At 50.9% G+C, this 20,056-nt stretch overlaps 2 protein-coding genes across 3 annotated transcripts in view; both read right to left on the reverse strand.

The window, feature by feature from the left end:
* Positions 1-411: 411 nt before the first annotated feature.
* On the reverse strand, positions 412-5,774 carry Cplane2 (ciliogenesis and planar polarity effector 2). Of its 2 annotated transcripts, XM_032887967.1 has the most exons (6): positions 5,274-5,774; positions 2,159-2,311; positions 1,798-1,920; positions 1,546-1,670; positions 1,070-1,206; positions 412-878 (listed from the first exon to the last, which is right to left on the reverse strand). In XM_032887967.1, the coding sequence occupies exons 1-6, from the start codon at positions 5,383-5,385 to the stop codon at positions 629-631; spliced, it is 900 nt and encodes a 299-aa protein (XP_032743858.1). In that variant the 5' UTR covers positions 5,386-5,774; the 3' UTR covers positions 412-628. The 2 variants fall into 2 exon arrangements, with proteins under 2 accessions (XP_032743858.1, XP_032743866.1); XM_032887975.1 differs by lacking the exon at positions 1,798-1,920 and having other exon boundaries at positions 5,274-5,772.
* Positions 5,775-11,943: 6,169 nt separating this feature from the next.
* The window catches only part of Fbxo42 (F-box protein 42), a 59,943-nt gene continuing 51,830 nt past the window's right edge, over positions 11,944-20,056 (reverse strand). The window contains exons 7-10 of the mRNA XM_032895194.1: positions 19,048-19,144; positions 18,550-18,606; positions 16,982-17,098; positions 11,944-16,540 (exon numbers count right to left, since the gene is read on the reverse strand). Of these exons, the coding sequence (XP_032751085.1) occupies positions 15,425-16,540; positions 16,982-17,098; positions 18,550-18,606; positions 19,048-19,144 (1,387 nt within the window). The 3' untranslated portion in view covers positions 11,944-15,424. The remainder of the gene's footprint in view (positions 16,541-16,981; positions 17,099-18,549; positions 18,607-19,047; positions 19,145-20,056) is intronic.

Genomic DNA, 20,056 nt, shown 5'->3' on the forward strand with positions numbered 1-20,056 from the left:
CTAGCTGTGCAATGCTTGTGGGCCTCAAGTCTTCGCTGACCTCTGATTTCCTGAGAGGCACCGTTGAGAACGTCTCCCGGTGTCTGTCTGGGTCCGTCCTGCTCACTTGGGCCGAGGCTGAAGCCTGGCTGTCTCAGCTAGGCAGTGCCACTGCTGCTCATTCCTGTTTGCTAACCCGACTCTACTGAGCAGGACTGCTGGTGCATCCATGAAGTGTTTGCGAGTGGATCGAGCTGCTGCTGCTGACCTGTGGACTGAACTGTTGATTTCCAGACAACACAGATGGGAGTTACTCCAAAGGTTTTCTAAACAGGTCCACTTCCCCTAAACTCTTTCTTTTCCACTACTTCTGCTGTGTGTGGGGGTTACAAGGGAGGTTAAAGCATTGAAGAACCATCATTAAAAACAGGATTTGAAAAAAAATTAAAGTTACAACAGGGCCCATCTGAGAACCCACCCCCATCACCATTTTGTGGGTGCTGCATCAGAGTGAAGGGCAGGGGGGGTGCCTTTTAACTCTGGAGCCTCGTGCCCCATCTCATCACCACGTGAGGGCCCTTCCCAGCTGGTCCTCAGGGTAGAAGTGGGGATCACTAGTACCAGTCTCTACTCAGGATGCTGTCACCATTCATCCAGGAGCATTCTCTGGGGAGCTGGGGAGCAGGCCGGCTGCCACCTGGTCCTGGTGCCACAACTGTTCTGCAAGGCCATTGAGCACATGGGCTGTGTCAGCCAGCCCAGCCCGCCCATCCAGGGTTCGTCCATCTGCCAGCCGCCGCCCTGGCACACTCTTCACCCGAAACAAGGGCAGTTCCCAGGCCTGCCGGAAGGCTGTGAGGTCCCGCTCCGGCACATCCGTATGCATGTACTGGTCAAACCTATGGGAGGGTTAAGGTGCCAAGCCAAAAGGCTCTGCTCACCACCCCATCAGACCCAGCCTCTTAAGAGACCATACCCAGGGGCTTAGGGGTAGATTCTAGACACCCTTGAATGGAAACCCACAGGTCAGGCCTCACAGGGGGACAGGTACTTTACCAGGAGAGCATCCTAGGGGCCACTCAAAGGATACTTGGAACCAATAACTATCTTGACAACCCCGGGAGCTTCACCGGCTACACGGCTCAACTGTCCGGGAAGGTCTTCGAAGGAGGCACGGTCAGTGAAAGAAAAGAGGAAGAGGAAGGCATCCGCTTTCTCTTTACAAGCCTAGGGACAGAGAGGCTGATGGAACACTGCCACGTGGCCACATAATCACACAGGACAAACAGCACACTGCTACATGGCCACCTAATCACACAGGACCAGAACCCTCTGACTAGCTTCAGGGCCCCAAGAAGAATCAGTAGCAACCCCAGACTTTCTCCAGACTGGGACACTGAGGCCCAGAGCAGAGAGTGGCTGGGATGTAATACCCGGTGCCAGTCGGAGCCCTGCAGCCTAGCCCCGTTCTCAGGTAACTGACGTTCCAGTCAGGATCCTGTAGAGGATGGGTCTCCAACGACGACCTCCACCCAGAGCCCAATGAGGCCCACCCGCCCAGCTCACCGGCAGTATGTGATCAAACTTCTTGAGGGCGGACTCCCCACAGTCCCAGAATTCAAAACGGAACATGACAACACGGCCGCTGGCCTTCAGCTTGGCTGGCCAAAACACCACAGTGGTCTGAATACCTGTGGAGAATTGGGGTCCACCATTCAGAAGCGGGATGGGGGGGGTGGGACTGGGAAGGGGTAAGAAGAAAAGATACAGCTCCACCTTGTGGGCCACCACGCTGACGTGAAAGGCAAGGACCCTGACCTGGGAGAATCCTCAGACTCTGGGAAATAAAGTCTCCCTCTGCAGTCCTTGGCAGACCAGGAAGAGTTGGCCCCCGCCAGGAGAAAATAGTCTTGATGCTTGTATAGGGAGATATCAAAGGTCCTGGGACATATGATGGATCAGAAACATAACTGTGGCACGGGCAGGTCTTGAACCTTTAAACCAACTAGACCTGAAGCATGTGGTCACCACTGTCTCCAGTACCAATCCAAACCACATGACTTCCCAAGGAGGAATGGCGTGATTATATACCAACCCCCGCTAATGTCGTCGGGGCTAGGTTCTTGTCCCCATCCCGTGGAAGGCCGCCAAGGGCAGGCTGAGGGTTAAACCCACTCACCAGTGGTCTCATGGTGTACTACAGGCACTTCTAGTCCTGCCAGCTTCGCTACCAGTGCTGTCTTGCCCACGCCACTCTTCCCGGACACAAAGATCTTGTAGCTGGCAGTATCAATGACCACGGAAGGGGGCAGCACCGGGCGTTCCAGCAACCCTGTGGCAAGGAGGGAAGCCAGTTAGGAAGTCCCTTCTGCACTTGCTCAGACCCTGGGAGGGACACCCTATCTTAAAAGCTAACTAGACAGCATGGTTCTCAGCATTCAGCTCTGCCCCCAGGGATCCATAGAGATGTTCTAGGATCTCACAGTTGATTTGCTTCTCATTGTCAACTGCTCTGGAGACTTGCTGGTGGCTCGGATAACACAGCTAAAACTCTGGGTGTTGGGGCTGGAGGGATGGCTCAGCGGTTAAGAGCACTGACTGCTCTTCCAGAGGTCCTGAGTTCAATTCCCAGCAACCACACGGTGGCTCACAACCATCTGTAATGGGATCCGATGCCCTCTTCTGGCCTGCAGGTGTACATACAGATAGAGCACTCATACATACTATAAATAAATCTTAGAAAGAAACAAAACAGCGGGTGCTTTGCTGGCATGCCTGTCTGTATATCACGTGTGTGCCTGGTGCCTGCACGCCAGAAGAATGTGCTGGATTTCCTAGGACCGGAGTTACAGACAGTTGTAAGCTACCATGTACATGCTGGGAACTCCAGCCCCTTGTGCTTTTTTTTTTTTTTAATTCAGAGTTGGGGACCGAACCCAGGGCCTTCTGCTTGCTAGGCAAGCACTCTACCACTGAGCCAAATCCCCAACCCCCCCCCCTTTTTTTTCTTGAGTGAGTTATTACAAATCGTCGTTACTGCCATCATTAGCCCAAAACTTCACATGTGAGGGTTCCTCTATTAAGCATTTATTATGTATAATATGTTGTGGGGTGTGTGTGTGTGTGTCTGCATGTCACATTACACATGTGAAGTTGTGAGACTTGTTTTCTCCTTCCGCCTTATCATGGCTTCTGGGGACCCCGGGCTGCCCACCTTATGCAGCACTTCATGGCTAAGCCACCTCAATGACCCCCCCCCCCAAGCACAAAGCTCTTTGTTTTAAAGATTTGTTTGTTTATTTTATACACGGTCGCTGTCTTCAGATGCACCAGAAGAGGGCATCGGATCCCACTACAGATGGTTGCGAGCCGCCATGTGGGTGCTGGGATTTGAACTCAGGACCTCTGGAAGAGCAGCCAGTGCTCTTAACCACTGAGCCATCTCTCCAGCCCCTGTTGCTGTTGATTTTGTTTAAAGATTTCTGGGGTTGGGATTTAGCTCAGTGGTAGGCGCTTGCCTAGCAAGCGCAAGGCCCTGGGTTCGGTCCCCAGCTCTGAAAAAAAAAAAAAGAAAAAAAAAAAAAAGATTTCTGCACGTATTTTCATGAGTGCCTGCCCTGGTGAATGCATACCACACTCACGCCGGGTGTCTGCAGAGGCCGGACAGAGGGGTTGAATCCCTGTGTTTGGAGAGATAGGCAGTTGTGATCTGCCATGTGGATGCTGGGAATTCAACCCAGGCCCTCCGGAAAGGCAGTACCCTTAACTGCTGAGCTATCCCTCCAGCTCTTCCAGTCCCCCTGCCCCCCTTTAAGTTTGATTTTTAAATACTTTTAAAAATTTTTAGACAGGGCTTCTCTGTGCAGCCTTAGCTGTCCTGGAGCTCACTCTGCAGAGCAGGCTGACCCCGAATTCAGAACTCATAGACTGGCCTGCCTCTGCCTCCTAAGTGTTGGGATTAAAGGCATGTGCCACCACCTTCTGGCTTGAAATGTTTTTTTGTTTTGTTTTGTTTTGTTTTGATACTGTTACTATTCAATCTGAATTACTCATACATAAAAATATGGTATTTTACAAGTCCTTCATTAATAGGGAAATATAAGCAAAAGTATTTTCTGCTACTACAAATAAATCCCCCATCCAACTCTTTGGGATCTTTTTAAGTTCTTAAAACCTGCACATAGGGACTGGAGAGATGACTCAGCAGTTAAGAGCATTGGCTGCTCTTCCAGAGTTCAATTACCAGCATCTACATGGTGTCTCACAACCATTCCCTCTTCTGGCCTGCAGGCCTTCATGCAGACAGAGCCCTCATATACATGAAATAAATAGAACGTTGGAGAGGCAGGGCATGGTGATGCGTGCCTTTAGCCCCAGCACTCCGAAGGCAGAGCCAGGTGGATCTGAGTTCGAGGCCAGCCTGATTTACAGAGTGAGTTCCAGGACTACACAGAGAAACAGGGAAAATCTGTCTTGAAAAACCAAAACCAAAGTGGGCTGGAGAGATGGCTCAGTGGTTAAGAGCACCGATTGGGGGTTGGGGATTTAGCTCAGTGGTAGAGCGCTTGCCTAGGAAGCTCAAGGCCCTGGGTTCGGTCCCCAGCTCCGGGGAAAAAAAAGAACCAAAAGAGCACCGATTGGTCTTCCAGAGGTCCTGAGTTCAATTCCCAGAACCCAGATGGTGGCTCACAACCTTCTATGGGATCTGATGCCCTCTTCTGGTTTACAGATATATATGCAGACGAAACATTGATATACACAAAATAAATCTTTTTTTAAAAAAAGAAAAACCAAAAATAAAAAAGAAAGAATGAGAGAAAGAAAAGAGAAAAAAGTTGAATAATGGAGTATGCCTTTAATCCCAGCACTTAGAAGATAAAGGCCAGGTGGATTTTTTGAGTTTGAGGCTAGCCTGGTCTACATGACAAGTACTGGATACACAATAACGAGTACTGGATACATAGCGAAACCCTGTCTAAAACAAGGTTGCAAGGTTGCTGTGCAAAGTGCCCAGCAGAGGGCATGACCCTAAGTGAGGACTCAGTCAACAGCATCTCTGGTGACAGTTGCTGTTGGCAGGGATGGGCTGTTTCCATGTTCCTGGCTCTGTTGGCGGAATTAGCTGTAAGGAAATTTGGGAAAGGGGGCTGAGACTAGAGGTTAGAGGTGCGGCACCTAGGAGACCTCAATGGTGAGAAGTGCTGTGGGGCAGGTCCCACAGATCTGTTTCTGCCGCCCCAGGAAGTGTCAAGAGTACACCGGTGGCGCGCAGTGAGGTGGGGGTCGGTGCTTACCAAACTCCCGCCGGCGATTCTTGCGCAGGATGCAGGCTAAGTACTCCTTGCCCTCGACCGTCTCATGCCAGTCTGGGACAATCACCGAACCGTGCAAGGGAAGTCTAGCCATGGTTGAGCACGTTAGCAAGGTAAGGGTGTGTCCGAATACTGGGAGTAGGAGTGGAGAGAGGGGCAACCATTATCCCAAGGCGACCCCGTGGCCTTAATCTCTCTCCGGTTTTCTTTTGGAACCTGGATCCCCCTCCGGAAGGTGAATTTCCATAGCTCTGTTCTTCCTCATTGCTCTCTGGGGAACTAGCCCATCCTTGTCCTGGGAAGGTATTTCCACAAGCCCCCTCTGCCTTATCTCCTTCTGAGGCCCGCTTCGCCTCTACTCCCTCAATTCCGATTCCCGGGACCACCAACCTTCACAGTCCCCGCCAGCAGGGAGATGATCTTTTAAAAGCCCGCCCTTCTTCTGCCCTGCCTGCAGAGCCTGCTTCCGCCAGGCCTAGAAGCTGTCTGCGAAGCGCATGTGCAGGAATGTTGCCATGGCGACGCAGGCGGAGGAGGGGTTCCTGAATTCAGGCCGGTTTTTTGGAGGTTTTGCAAGGTCTGCAGCTCCTCCCAGGATCTTACTCGGCTTTACCACTGTGAGCTCATATTTTCCTACCAAACATGATCATCTCCTCAAGGAAGGAGGCTTCCTCACTTTTCTGCGCCTCTGTTTCCATTTCTACAAAGTGGACATTATTTCCTTTCCCTTTCTGTCCTTTCTCTCCCCTTGCCCCGCCCCCTTTCCTTCCCCCTCCCCCTGCCCTCCTCCTCCTTTCGAGACAGAGTTTCTCTATGTAATAGCCTTGACGGTCCTGAAACTCACTCTGTAGATCAGGCTATCCCTGAATTCACAGAGATTCCCCTGCCTCTGCCTCTCACAGTGCTGGGATTAAAGGCGTGTGCCACTGTATCTGGTCATTTATTTATTTATCCACCCTCACAGGGTTCTTTACCACAGTACTGGGCAGCACAGCTCAGCGGGTTTAGTTATTATGCGCCTGTCATCAACACTACAGCCTCATCGATCCTGCTCGGCAGGTCCAGAGTCAGAGACCTCTGGATTGAGATGTCAAGGGACTCTGTATGAGGTCTGAATAAAGAGCCATTTGTCTACTAATAGATTTGTTCATTCCTGTCATTCAACAAGGACCAAGCCCCACTGTGTACCCAGCGTCTGGTTGGTGCTGGGGAAGCAAGGGTGAGCTGGAAGTCCTACCCTGGGACTGGATGCTCCAGCCCGGACCTGTGAGCAACCCCGAAGATGGCAGTAAATGCGTGTGAGCTGGACAAGATGAGCGAGGGTCTGAGGCACTCTGGGAGGTGTCTGTTATCTTCACCAGCATCTTGAACAGTATCTTCCAGGAGAGCCAGTCACTGTTTTGTAAGGCATGAGTTAAGTAGGCTCTGTGAGGGCCGCTTGCCCTGGAGTCTGAACATTTATCTCTATATACGCAGTTTTATGTCTTTGCTACTACAGACGAAGTAGCTGGAATCCAGCTAGTCGGTGGAAAAAGACTCAGCAGCCTGGGTTACCTGACACGTTATCTATCCAGCCAGATTGGGTTCTGGGTTTTCAACACCTCACCCTCGGCACCTAGAAGGTGCCAGTGAAGCTAATAGCACCCGGGGTGGGAGGCAGGGAGGGCACAAACCCACAAGAGGCAGACAGAGGTGGGGAAGGGAGGAGCTGTGCAAGAGAGGGTGCTTCACTCACTGGCTTACAGGGTAGCAAGGCAGAAGTACAAGAGGAAGTCATTCCTACAGGACTCTGTGGCCAGAGAGAACCCATTGCGCATGCTCCTGGGTTGAGGTCCCTTCTGTAGTGCTAGGGAACTATCTGCCCAGTCAGGATTGTCCATAGACATTCACAGCTCTCGCCACAGGCCGGGAATGCTTAGATCTGAATTGTCTTTGGGTTTCTAGGCTTCACATTCAGCCTTGCCCAGGTCTGGCTAGTGGGGGACAGGAGTCCGCACATTTAACACATGTATTGGAATGCTGATAGCACCATAAACTGGGGGCTCGTACGACAGAGAAGTATTTCCGTGCAGCTGGAGGCTGAACAGCCAACCTCGATGTGGGGTCCTTCCCTTTTCTGGAGACAAGCTCTCACTACGTACTCCAGATCAGCCTGGTAAACTCCTGATCCTCTTGGGTGCTGGAATTCCAAGTGTAGACCTCCATGGTGGCTTCTGCTGCTCGCCCACCCTCTTTCTTGTTTCAGTCAAACGTACCGACCTGCTATCATGACAACCCTCCAGCAACTGGATAGCTAGTGGATCCCCTGACTGTGGGGGAAAGGAGGTGCAGAGCAGAGAGTATCAGAGAAAAAGGCTCTGAAAGAGGCCAGTGAGGTGACTTAGCTCACCGGACGGTGGGTGTAGGATGTGAGTGGTCTGACCAGAGGTGGATGCTCTCCTGGATGGGTGGGGACTCCCTAGTTACAGACAGAGCAAGCACGGCCTTTGTTCCTGATGTCTGATGTTCCTTCTACCTGGTCTTCTGACAGCTTCTCCACAGTCAGCTCTCAGCTGAGACGAGCCTCTCCTAAGGCCTCCTGGGATCAGTTAGGATATGTGGTAGTAGTTAGTCTCCACAGGTCAGAGCACTCACTGCCAAGTCTGATAATGGCCTGAGTTTGATCCCTGGGGCCCACATAGTGGGAGACAAAATTCCTGAGACCCACATGACAGATCACACATTATCTTTTGACTGTGGCATATGTGCATCTATGAAATACAAACACACACAGACCCAGACACACACAGAAATATACACACACAGATGCACACACAGGCACACACACACAGAGGCAGGCACACACACACCACACACACACACAGGCACACACACACACACAGGCACAGAGGCACACACAGAAATATACACACACAGATGCACACACAGGCATACACAATACACATGCAGAAACACACAGGCACACACACACACACACACACACACACACACACACACACACACACACGCACACTTGAAATAAGAGAGGCTGGAGAGATGGTTTAGCAATGAAGAGTGTTTACTGCTTTGTCAGTCTGTCAGAGGGCTGGATCCCAGCACCCACATCTAGTGGCTTACAAATGTGTGTAATCCCAGCTCCAGGGGATCTATCACCCTCTTTTAGCCTCCATAAATATCACATGCACACACATTTAAAAATTAAAATCCTAAGGGGTTGGGGATTTAGCTCAGTGGTAGAGCACCTGCCTAGCAAGCGCAAGGCCCTGGGTTCGGTCCCCAGCTCCGGAAAAAAAAAAAAATTAAAATCCTTCTGGAAGAGCCCAGCCCCACGGGCGCACCCTCTCTGCTTTGCTGTTTATAGACTCATCTGGCCCTTGCTCCGGACTCCAGGCTCAAGCGTAAAGTCCACAGGGCGGGGTGCCACCTGCCAAGCATCAGACACAATGCACGCGTTGAGCGTTGAGCGCGGTGGTGGGTGCTGTTCAGTAACCTCCTCCACCAGCAGCTCCACTCAGTCACGAGGCTGAGCGCTTTGCTCCCTACACGCCTGCCCACTGTGCTACACGTTCAGCCCAGAATCTTGCACACGCCACACTAGACAGTGCTCCTCAGCCACTCCACACTCGCCACATTCCCTGATGTCTTCTCCCCAATACCATCTCCCCCTGGTTCATGCACCCCAGTTTCGGGGCTCAACATCTCATTTCATTATGCAGATCCAGCCTGCCCTTCTCAAGGCTCTAGAAGGACCCCATCACTGGCTCACGCTGACAGGCTCTGGCAAGGGCTGCTCGACGTACTAGAGCATGTGCCCTGGTTCTACTGGCACTTGCTACCATCCCAGGTGAGGCCCTGATTTCTCCTTCTGAAGCTGGTAAGGGCTGGGGGCGTGGCTTGGTGAGAACCATCTCTGGCAGAGGGCGGGAACTAATTAGAACAAGTCTGCCTTTCCTTTCCTTCTGTTTTTGAGTCAAGGTTTCTCTGTGTAGTCCTGACTGTCCTAGAACTCGCTCTGTAGACCAAGCTGGCTTTGAACTCAGAGATCCACCTGCCTCTGCCTCCTGAGTGCTGGGACCAAAGGCGTGCGACAAAGATGTGGGTACGCGTTTTCATCATCTACAGGGCTTATTCAATGGTAGTGTGTGCTTCAGTGTGCACAGGATCTTGGGTGTAACTGAAGGCCCTGGGGGGGTGGGGGAAGCACCACACACACCACCTCCTGCCTCATTCAGGAGTCTCTGAATCAGTTACTTCAGCTCCATAATTTCCAGGTTAACGGTCAAGTTTCTTCTTCCTGGTCTTTAATTTTGTTTATTTTTGAGACAGGGACTCCCTAGGTAGCCCTGTCTGTCCTGGAAGTCACTATGTAAACTAGGCTGTCCTTGAACTCAGTGATCCACCAGCCTCAGCTTCTCAAGTGCCCAGTCTCTCCCTCTTTTTTTTTTTTAATTTTATTTATTTTAAGTATATGAGTATGCTATAGCTGTCTTCAGACACACCAGAAGAGGGCATCAGATCCCATTACAGATGGTTGTGAGCCACCATGTGGTTGCTGGGAATTGAACTCAGGACCTCTGGAAGAGCAGTTGGTGCTCTTAAGCACTGAGCCATCTCTCCAGCCCCTCTTTTTTTTTTTTTTTTTTTTTTTATCTCCTGCTCCCCCCAGCCTTGGGGCTAATATTCAGTGTTGTGGGAGGTTTACTTTAATACCAGGGACTCACAGTAGGAGGGGTCACCTACTCACAGCCACTCTGCTTCAGGGAGAACTCTGCACTGAGCGCTTCAGTGCTGAGACCAGACTTTCTCCTCCTACTAGGATTCTGGTTATGAGCGTTCCCTGCCACATAGAATGGACTGTGATTGTAACATTGGTGTGGAACGCTGTCTGCCAAGTGTGAGAGCCATTACAGCTTAATCAGAGTACCTGAGACTACAGAGGAGACCCCTCCAGATCAGGTCTGTCGACAGTCCCTCACAAGAAAGACCTTCAGCTGAGGTCCCAGCCACCACTCCCTCCTGCACACTCACCCAACTGTACCGATTGTACAAATCTCGCCAAACAGAATATATAGGAGGAAAATTAACTAAGGAGTAGATGTTGTCTCTGCAGCTTTGGGGAGGCAATCCTTTATGCTGGCGTGAGACTCTTCCGTGTTTCCGCTGTCTGGGGTGGGGGTCACTCACACTTTTTTACACGTGGACCCAGTGAACTCACTGCTCACTAGCTGGGCTTGAATGGAGTGGTTCCTCTATTCCGTTGCTACTGGGGTGAAGAAAGGCTCTTGAGGAAGCTGTAAGCCCCACAGGGGTGAGTTTCTTTGGGTTACTAGTATGTCCTATTGCCTTGGGGTGAGGGTCAATAAACACTCAAGGATCCCTGGGCCAGTTCCACCCTTTTTCACGGGCAGCAGAGCGTGTCTTCCTGTTTCCAGCAGTCCCCATCCTCTCTCCTGCAGCAGGTAGGCAGGCAGGCAGGGTTCCTGGTGAGGGAGGGACATGATACCAGGACGTCTAGGTCTATTAAAGACACCAGTTCTGGCTCTGTGTGTATTGACAGAGCCTGTGGCCCACAGCTCAGTTTCAGGGACTTTATCATAGGGGGGACTGGGACGGAGGACGCTAGGATTTGCTGTGTTGGTCTTGTAAGGGTTAGCCTGGGGTTGATGCAGCTGGTTACAGGTTAAGACCGGCTGGAAAGGGAGGAAGCCAGTCAGGGTTTCAAAGGGAAAACAATGGGTAAACTCTCCTTTCTCTCTCCCCACTGCTGTAGAGCGAGCATGCAGATGCACTCAAAGCCTTTCCTAGGGTTCCCTCAAGTGGCCGCTGCGGGTAATCACATCTATTCAAGAGTTGAAAGGGCATGGAGATCTTATTTCTAATCTTCTGGTGAACTAGCTGTCACCCTTCTCTCCCCTGCCACCCATCAGTCCCCACTCAAGCACTCCTAGCAATGGAGCAACCACACCCCCCCCACATCCACTACCAATACTGAAGATGGGCTTATAACAGCAAAGGGGAGCTCCCTATGGGGAGGATGTGGATTCGAGGGGCGGCCCCAGGTATGCATGGCAGCCCTATAGCAAGGCCAGCCTGCTGGGTGGCCCAGAACCAAGGGTATTCTAGCCCACTGCTTTTAGGGACCTTTTTCAGATTCCCAGAATATAAAGGTTCAGGGTGGCAACCTGGGCTGGTGCATCTGCTCGCTTTCTTTCTCTCCCTCCCTCCCTTTCCCTCTCTTGTAACTTACACTGAAGTGAAGGCAGCCACCCTGGCTGGAGTACTATATGGGCCACGAACACCACACTAGGCCACTTCCTCTACTGCTCCAGTGCATCCTGATGCTGTAGGGCAGAAACAACTACACCACAGCTGGTGAGCCCTATACCCAGGGTATCTAAATCCTATCTGCCCGTCCTCACCCCTGCTCAGGTCAGTGCAAAGGCTGTCCTGGCCCTCTCTACAACTCTCACCTCCCTTGGGTTTCCACCTCAGGGTGAGACTGAGGATCTGCAACGTAAAGTCCTTCAGGCAAGGTGAGGACAGGGACAGCACTCCCACTCAGCAAACCACCTTGTTGAGCACCCTCTTTCCTCCCACTGCCCTCCACCCCAGGGATCCCCCCTCTTCTTTCCTGTACTAATAGAACAGTTAAGACAATTCAGTCTGTTGTTTTATTTGTTAAATTGCTAAAAAGTCATCGGGGAAAACATTAACAAAATGAAACTGACAGATTTAAATATCCATGGAATCCATTTTCATTCCTACACTGTGATGTGCCTAAAATGACTATTGGAGTGCGCCGCCGGCACCCCTGGTTGTATGGGAAACATCACTCACAGCACCAGCTTTGCCAGGGCACGGTGGGTGCGCGCTGACGGGAGCCCTGGTTGGTAGGAGGGGGCAGAGCGAGCAGAGTGGAGCCAGAGGTTGGCTTTCATTCCCAAGGATGGGGGCAGCAAGAGGCCACCTGCAGATGACAGCAGAGCTGTCCCTGAGGCTAGGCTTCCTCACCCTGGACTCCTTCAGATCCTCCCCGCTGTCGTCTGTGCTGGTGAGACCACAGATAATGCAAACAGAGTGCATCACCATGCCAGAGTCACCATGAGGACAAGGACAGACAGATGGACAGACTGAAGGGGAAGGGAGAAAGCAAAGCAGAAGGAACTTAAAAGACAAATGAAGGGAGGGTCCCCTTGCTCCACTGCAGCAGCTTCCTGTCTTTCCAATTGAGCCTCCTGCAGTGCTGCCCTGCCCTGCCCTGCCCTGCCCTCTCCTCTCCTCTCCTCTCCTCTCCTCAGGGAGTACCAAGACCACTCCTCCACAGTTGATGGTTTCAGTGCTTGCCAGAGCTCAAACATTAAAATCAGAAGGCGGGGTTGGCGGAGCCCACATCCCAGGCAAGGAAGAAAGGCAGAAACAGGAGTGAAAACGAATGTTCTCTGCTGCACAGTGTAGCATGCATGAACAGGAAGCTCTTTCAGGAGCAGAGCAGCGTCCAGAACTCTCACAGGAGGCCAACAAAATGGCTGACGTTAATATGACCGAGGGCTCTCAAAGGCACACTTGCAGGAATGGAAAGGGTTAAAGCTTCAAGTAGAAACAAGATGTATTTTTAAATACTTAAATACTGATAAATATTTTCTTTAGGTGCTCCTGAGGGTTCAAACAAAATATTTTGTCTCATGTCTCTTGGTGAATTTTAAGACAAAATTGGTATCGTGTCAAAGGGGTCGTAGTTAAATCTGAACTGATGGTGGTGTGGGGATGCTGAGCTCTGCTGAGATACTGGAAGTCGTAGTAAACGCTCAGCCTCATGAGGCTGAGGAGACCACCATCTCCACTGCTGAGCTGCTTCCCACAGCAACATCTACAGGGCTCAGGGACCACCAAGTCCCACAGGGCTGGGTGCAGGCGAGACTCGATCTGTTTTCTCAGGAGGGACTGCAGACCCCTGGCTCTCAGCAGTGCCCCAGGACCCCAGAGTGCAGAGGAACCCATCGCTTCGCATCGCTTACTATTTCTCCTGCCTGTCTACTTGGGAAAAGTCGAAGAATCAACAGTTGACAACCAGCTTAGGAAGGCCACAGGGAAAGAGAAAGACTACAAAGTAGAGATTCTGAATTTTCAGGTGTCCTCATAGTTGATGTTTAAGTAGAGACCAAGTCCACAGGCGCCATCCACATGCAAACACCACAAAGAGGGTTCAGCAATGAATGCTAGGCTGCTTATGTGCTGGCCTCATCTCTTGAGTCAAGACCCCACAGTCTTGGCCAAAGGACTGGCAGCAGCAACAGAGCAGGGAGCTGGAGTGGTGGGGCACGCAGGAAGTAGGCACAGGGGTGTTCCCCTGGGAGCAGCTCCAGAGTGCATACCCCTCCTCTAGAGCCAGCCCTTTCTGGGGCTTCGAGACTGGGGTGTGTGTGTGTATGTGCATGTGCGTGCGCGCTCTTGCCAAGATAACTAGAGCAAAGCTAACAGCTGAGAGCAGACTGACACACTTGTCTGTCGGTCTGATAGGTGGAGTGCTGGCCATGAGCTAGGCCAAGCTGCAGCAGCCCTGTGCCTGGGAGATGCTGCCGGGGGTGGGGTGATGCTGCTGCTGCTGCTGTTGTTGTTTCAAGTTCTGTTTTAAAGGCAAAATAAAAATCCTTTACCCACTGATGAGAAACCACCAAAACCAGAGTTGCATTGTCATTTGAAATAATCTTACTTTGATTTTTCCTGTGTCCAGGCTGTGGCTGAGAGACCACTAATTTATAGCTTTCTCTATTAAAAACAACAACAAAACAAACCAACCACTGTCCTGGTTTGGGGGACACAGGGACAAGACGACATGAAGGACGGAGCTACCCCCAGGTCAGTGTGTATCTCCAACGTCAAGGACATGATACTCAGGCCAGTCACTTGTCAACAGCACAGCACACAGGGTGGTGTCACAAGTGACAGGCAGAGGCAGGAGGATCTGTGAGGTACGTAGTGAGATCTGCCTTGGAAAAAAATAAAAGGTGTCTTTTGATGCTTCACAGATTTTGTTAAAATAATCCTGGCATCTTAATTTGTTTTGTTGAGGGTCTCATCATTATCCAGGCTTCCTAAACCTGAAATCATCCCGCCTCTGCCCTGAGTGCTAGGGTCACAGGTGTAGACCAGCACACTGCGTGGGTCGATCCCAACGGGCCCTGAGGGTGCCAGGAAGGCTCTAAAATGTCTGAATTCTGTGGACACTGGAGTTTTGTCAGAGAGGAAGAAGTGATAAAGTTCTGGTGCTTTAAATGAGTAAACAAAAAAAGGCCAAATGCCCCAAATAGAACAAAAAAATTCAACAAAACATCCCAAACCAAACCAAACCAAACCAAACCACAGAAGGAAAGGGAGCAGCCTACAGACAGGACAGACCTCTCAGGACCCAGTTCTAAAAGGAAAACAAGTATGGTTTGGCAACTTGCAACCAAACACGATTGTCAGAAAATCCCCTAATCGACACTGAGTGTTTGCTGAGACACGTAGAAAGGACCCAAAAAGACCATGGACAGGCAGGAGGCAGACGGAGGGATGGCGGCTCTATGACATTGTTTCAGCACGACTCCAGCACGTGGGAAAGTGTTTCTTGTTGGGCGACTTCTCTGGATCACAGAGGGCAGAAGGGACCAGGCACAGGGTGCTTCTCCAGAGCCATCACGGGTCCTGACTCTGATCCTACAGCGCGGCATCTGAAGCCTCTTCCTTGGTGTCCCGTCGAGGCCATGGTTTCTGACTCCGAGAAGGCCACGGAAAGATCACGGGGCTCTTCAGCTTCTTGTGGGAAGTTACTGCTGTTTGTTCCCTTACTTCCTGCTCTAGTTACCAGCAGAGTAGAAAAGGCCAGCATTGCCTCCACTAAGACTGAAACAGCTGATCTGAACCAGGAGGAAGATCTCGCCTTTATTTGTAAACAGAGTTGGCTATATAATATATCTGTATATATATAATCTTTTCCTTAGTGGGGATTTAATCCCAGCCTGGAGCAAGTTAGGCATGGAATTGGAGTTTTGGTTTATGGGAGTCATGTTGTTTTCCCAAGTCTCAGTCCAAATGTTTGCACACTGCAAAATTCCAAATTAAAAGACACAGAAAGGGAAGGGGTGTTGAACACATTATCTCTTTGCTCGCACAAAGTACAAGGCGTTGGTTTTTGGATAGTACTTCACATTCTGCTTCTTGTCCATGAGCCCTCCAAATATGATGAGCTCTCCTCGGCCCTGTACCACTGTGTGCAGGCTGGTTTCAGGAGGTCCAACCACAGAACTGCTAGTAAATACTTTCCACTTGACCCGGCCCTTCTCCTTGGTGTCTTTAATGTCCAGCACATACATCTGCATGGGTTTGCAGTTCATACTCTGGTACAAGGGCTTGCCAACATTGAGGGACTGTGGAGGGTGGTGGCCCAGGCGGCGAGCAATGGGGGGTAAGGAATGACCATCTCCTTGGGCTGGTCCTGGGCGGGGGATGGGTACTGTTTCTCCACTGCTCAGGCTCTGACTCCCAGGGGAGCTTGGAGAAGACCCAAGAGGAGGACTTAGTGCTGCTGAGGCTGAGGGGCCTTTGGATGACATCGCTTTGATGGCTTCCAAACTCCGACGCAGGGCACCAGGAGATACAGCCCCGGCAAGGGCACTGGCCACATGCGGTGGGGTGTGAACACCATTGGTCTGTTCGGGAGGGTGTCTTACACTCCCCGCAACTGTCCTGCTGTCTGTACTGTCCACACGACTGCTAGTGGATGCAGACTTCAGGTCCCAATTCACATCAATGGAGCTTAACCTCAGGTCCTTCTGATCTGGTAAAGACCCTCGCCGGGGGGCTAGAGAAAGCCCTACTTTTAGGTCATACCCGTCAGAGGCGGATGGAGTGCTGGGAGATACCACCTGCACAGGGCTGTCTAAGGAAGCACCCCCGACAGCTGCTGTCCCTGGAGACAAATTTCCACCATTGAGGATGGGAGAGCCATCTCCTCTGGCTGGGGAGAGGCTCCCTTCCCGGGAACCTGAGGGAGTCTGCCTTTGAGCCCTGGGCCTCAGTGTTCCCCAGCGGCCATTAACACAAGGAGCTTCATCCATACTCCTCACTGGGGACTGGGAGCGGTACTCTCGGGTCTCAGGAACCAGGGCTGGAGGAGTGGCACTGATAGGTGATGGGCGAGAGTTCAAACTGGGGCTGAGGGGCGCTCTCCCGCTGGGCGCCTGGCTGAAGACCACCACGCACTGTCCCACCTGGAAGAGAAAGGACTCGTGCTCACAGCCCTGCCCTTAGCTCTGATCTTTCATGCAACTGTCAGACTTCCTAACACAGCCACTGGGAACCGGCAGGTGTTGCAGGCCTGCTCCATGGAGAGGAAAGTAACAGTCATGGTGGCTAGGAAGGCAGGTAGACGAGAACGGCTGTTGCTAAGTGTGAGGTTATCAGCTATGGCTGTGGAGCAGGGGCGTATGTTTGAGGGACCCTGGGGAGCAGGCTGCAGACAAATAGATCCTTAAAGCTAGAAAGTAAAATGATGTTCTCCTACCAAGCAGCTCGTGGACGTGGGAAATACTAACAGAGCATGTGACTCCAAACTCTTTTCTACTTCTGTAAAGATGTCTCCTGAAGTTTAACAAATTAATTCAGTTTTGTAGTTCAGGGCCTTTCCTGCTGGCTGCTCATTCCCTACTTACCCGGCAGGCTGGATGACACCACAGTTCCGGGGCACCATGGTCTTCGTTTTCTACCTTAAGTGGCTGCCAGGCCCAGGGACCCGGGTGCATGTGCAGCAGCCAGGCATCTTTGAACAGCTGTGAGAGAAGGACCAAGAACAGAACTTGGGGTTGGCACATGCTCCAGCACACACAACTACTGTCTCTCACTCACAACTGCTTAACACCCATCCACCCACCCACCCACCCATCGATCTATTCACCCATCCATCCATCTACCCGTTCACCAACCACCCATCCATCCACTCACCCATCTATCCATCCTCCTACCCATGCATGCATCAATTCACCCATCCATCCATCCACCCACCCACCCATCCACTCAGCCACCCACCATCCACCCAGCCACCCACCCATCCACCCACCCACCCACCCATCGATCCATTCACCCATCCATCCATCTACCCGTTCACCAACCACCCATCCATCCACTCACCCATCTATCCATCCTCCTACCCATGCATGCATCAATTCACCCATCCATCCATCCACCCACCCACCCATCGATCTATTCACCCATCCATCCATCTACCCGTTCACCAACCACCCATCCATCCACTCACCCATCTATCCATCCTCCTACCCATGCATGCATCAATTCACCCATCCATCCATCCATCCACCCACCCACCCACCCATCCATCATGTGACAGAACTACGGTCTTAAGGCTGTGGTGCCTGGTGTAAAGTGTGGGCTTGGCAGGGTGGACATCCTAACCCTCAGGTGTTCATTCAGCTATGACTTCTGCCTCCATTCATTCATTCATGGCTGCTGACTGCCCTGGCCTATGGAACTGTTCTTGTGACCCTTGTGCCAACTGCAACTGGGGTGTGTGTGTGTGTGTGTGTGTGTGTGTGTGTGTGTGTGTGTGAGAGAGAGAGAGAGAGAGAGAGAGAGGGACAGAGACAGACAGACAGACAGACAGAGAGAGACAGAGAGAGAGAGAGAGAGACTGGAGACATTAACTTTCTCAGTCTGCATACTTAAGCAAATTCCATGTGGATTTCAGTCATCTTCCTGTTTGTTATTCCACTGTCCCCCTCCCCAAACAAATCATATTGGAAAACCTTAGAACTTAAAGGAAAAATAGGAATAGAAAGAACTGAGAAATGAATATTTTTATAATAAACCAATGTTTCTTAAATATTTCTCTTCCTTTATTTTATTTTTAGATTTATTTATTTTCTGTATGTGAGTACACTGTAGACACTTCAGACACACCAGAAGAACCATTGGATCTCATTTCAGATGGTTGTGAGCCACCATGTGTTTGCTGGGATTTGAACTCAGGACCTCTGAAAAAGCAGTCAGTGCTCTTAACCTCTGAACCATCTCTCCAGCCCTCTTAAGAACTTCTCACACACCTTCCCAAAAAAAAAAAAAAAAAAAAAATGGAGAAAAAGGCAGAAAATATAAAAGCTGTGTACTCAAAGCCAGCATGGTGTAGGAGGATTCTGTCTGACTGAGCAAGCAGGACAAGGGCACTTCCAGACTTAGCAGCTCGACCAAGCAGCACTGCAATACTCACAGCGTTGGGACCGCCACAGCCACCAAGGATCAGGATGGTTGCATCATCTATAACAATCTGGGGAAACAAACAAAGTTAAAATAAATCTACAAAGACCCAGGCTCCTGACTTCCCATGCTTCCATGACGTACACAACATCAGGCCCAGCTCCCAAGTGAGTATCCCAGCTGCAGTCTCTACTCAACCCATGTATTTCCATCCCTTTGAACTCACGACCCTAGGACACCTTCTTCCTTGAAAAAGTATCCATGCAAGTATGCTAACCACAGAAATGCAGAATTCTCTTACTAAAACCCCCAGAGGCCACTGTAGGTAACACAGCACAATAGAAACTGTGCACACACACGCACACACGCACACACACACGCACACACACACACACATACACACACACACGCACACTCTCTCTCTGGCTCACTGCACAGGGACCTCACCTCACTCAGGACACACTCCACAAAGATACTACAGTGCTTGCTCAATAGTTAAACTCTTTAGCACCTGAGACTGGCCACCTCGGGGGTGAGGGCTGGGGCCAGAGATGTTCGGCTTGGACCACGCCCACTGCTCCAGGTCAAGGACCCAGACTTCATTGCTCCTGTGAGGTAAGAACACAGTCAGAAGGAGGTTGTGAGTTCCAGAGAGCACAGTTCTGGCTGAGAGTTTCTGGCCTGTGCCCAGCTGGTAGACTTCCACCATTTTCACACACACAGCCTGTCTGGGCTGGAGGAGTCTTCAGAGACGGTTTCCTCAGAGTCCAGGGCCTTCAGAAGAAGAAAGACCTCTGCAGCCTACACAAGAAACTTTGTTTTCTGTACCTTTGTGTCCTCTCTTATGAAACAGAAACACTAGAAACACTGCTGTTCTACAGAACTGACAGAAAGCAGGCATGGTAGCACACACCTTTGATTCCAGTGTCAGAGGCAGAGGCAGGAGGATCTCTGAGTTAAAGGCCAGTGTGGTGTACAGAAAGTTCCAGGGCAGTAAGGCTACACAGAGAAACCCTGTCTCTGCAAAACCAAACCAAACCAAACCAAACCAAACCAAACCAAACCAAACCAAACCAAACCAAACCAAACCAAACCAAAAAAACTCCCCACAAAAAAACGGAGGGGTGAGGAGAGGGCACTAGAGGGGGCAGTTCTATTACAATGGCTTCTCAGTACATAGTCAACACTGAATGTCCTGACACCTTTCAACCTTTTGTTTCTCTGTGGCCATAAAGTCTGAGCTGAGCACAGCCACACTTTGGATCCAAAGAACAAGTCTGTCAGTAGCAGTCTGTCCTGGTCAAGTGATGGCTTCTAAAACCAAAACCACAAGAAAGAAAAATGGCTCTGAAGGCATCTTTCATTGTGCAGGAGCTTAAAAGGCTCTGTTGATGAGGACAAAGAGTGCTTCACAGAGGCCAATAAAGCTGATCATCAGGAACCAGCTGCTATCTCCACTAGGTAGCAGTGATGGGCGTGGTGTCACACTCCAATAGTCCCAGGCAGAGGCAGGAGGATCA

This window comes from Rattus rattus, chromosome 1, assembly GCF_011064425.1.
Source record: "Rattus rattus isolate New Zealand chromosome 1, Rrattus_CSIRO_v1, whole genome shotgun sequence".
NCBI lineage: Eukaryota > Metazoa > Chordata > Mammalia > Rodentia > Muridae > Rattus > Rattus rattus.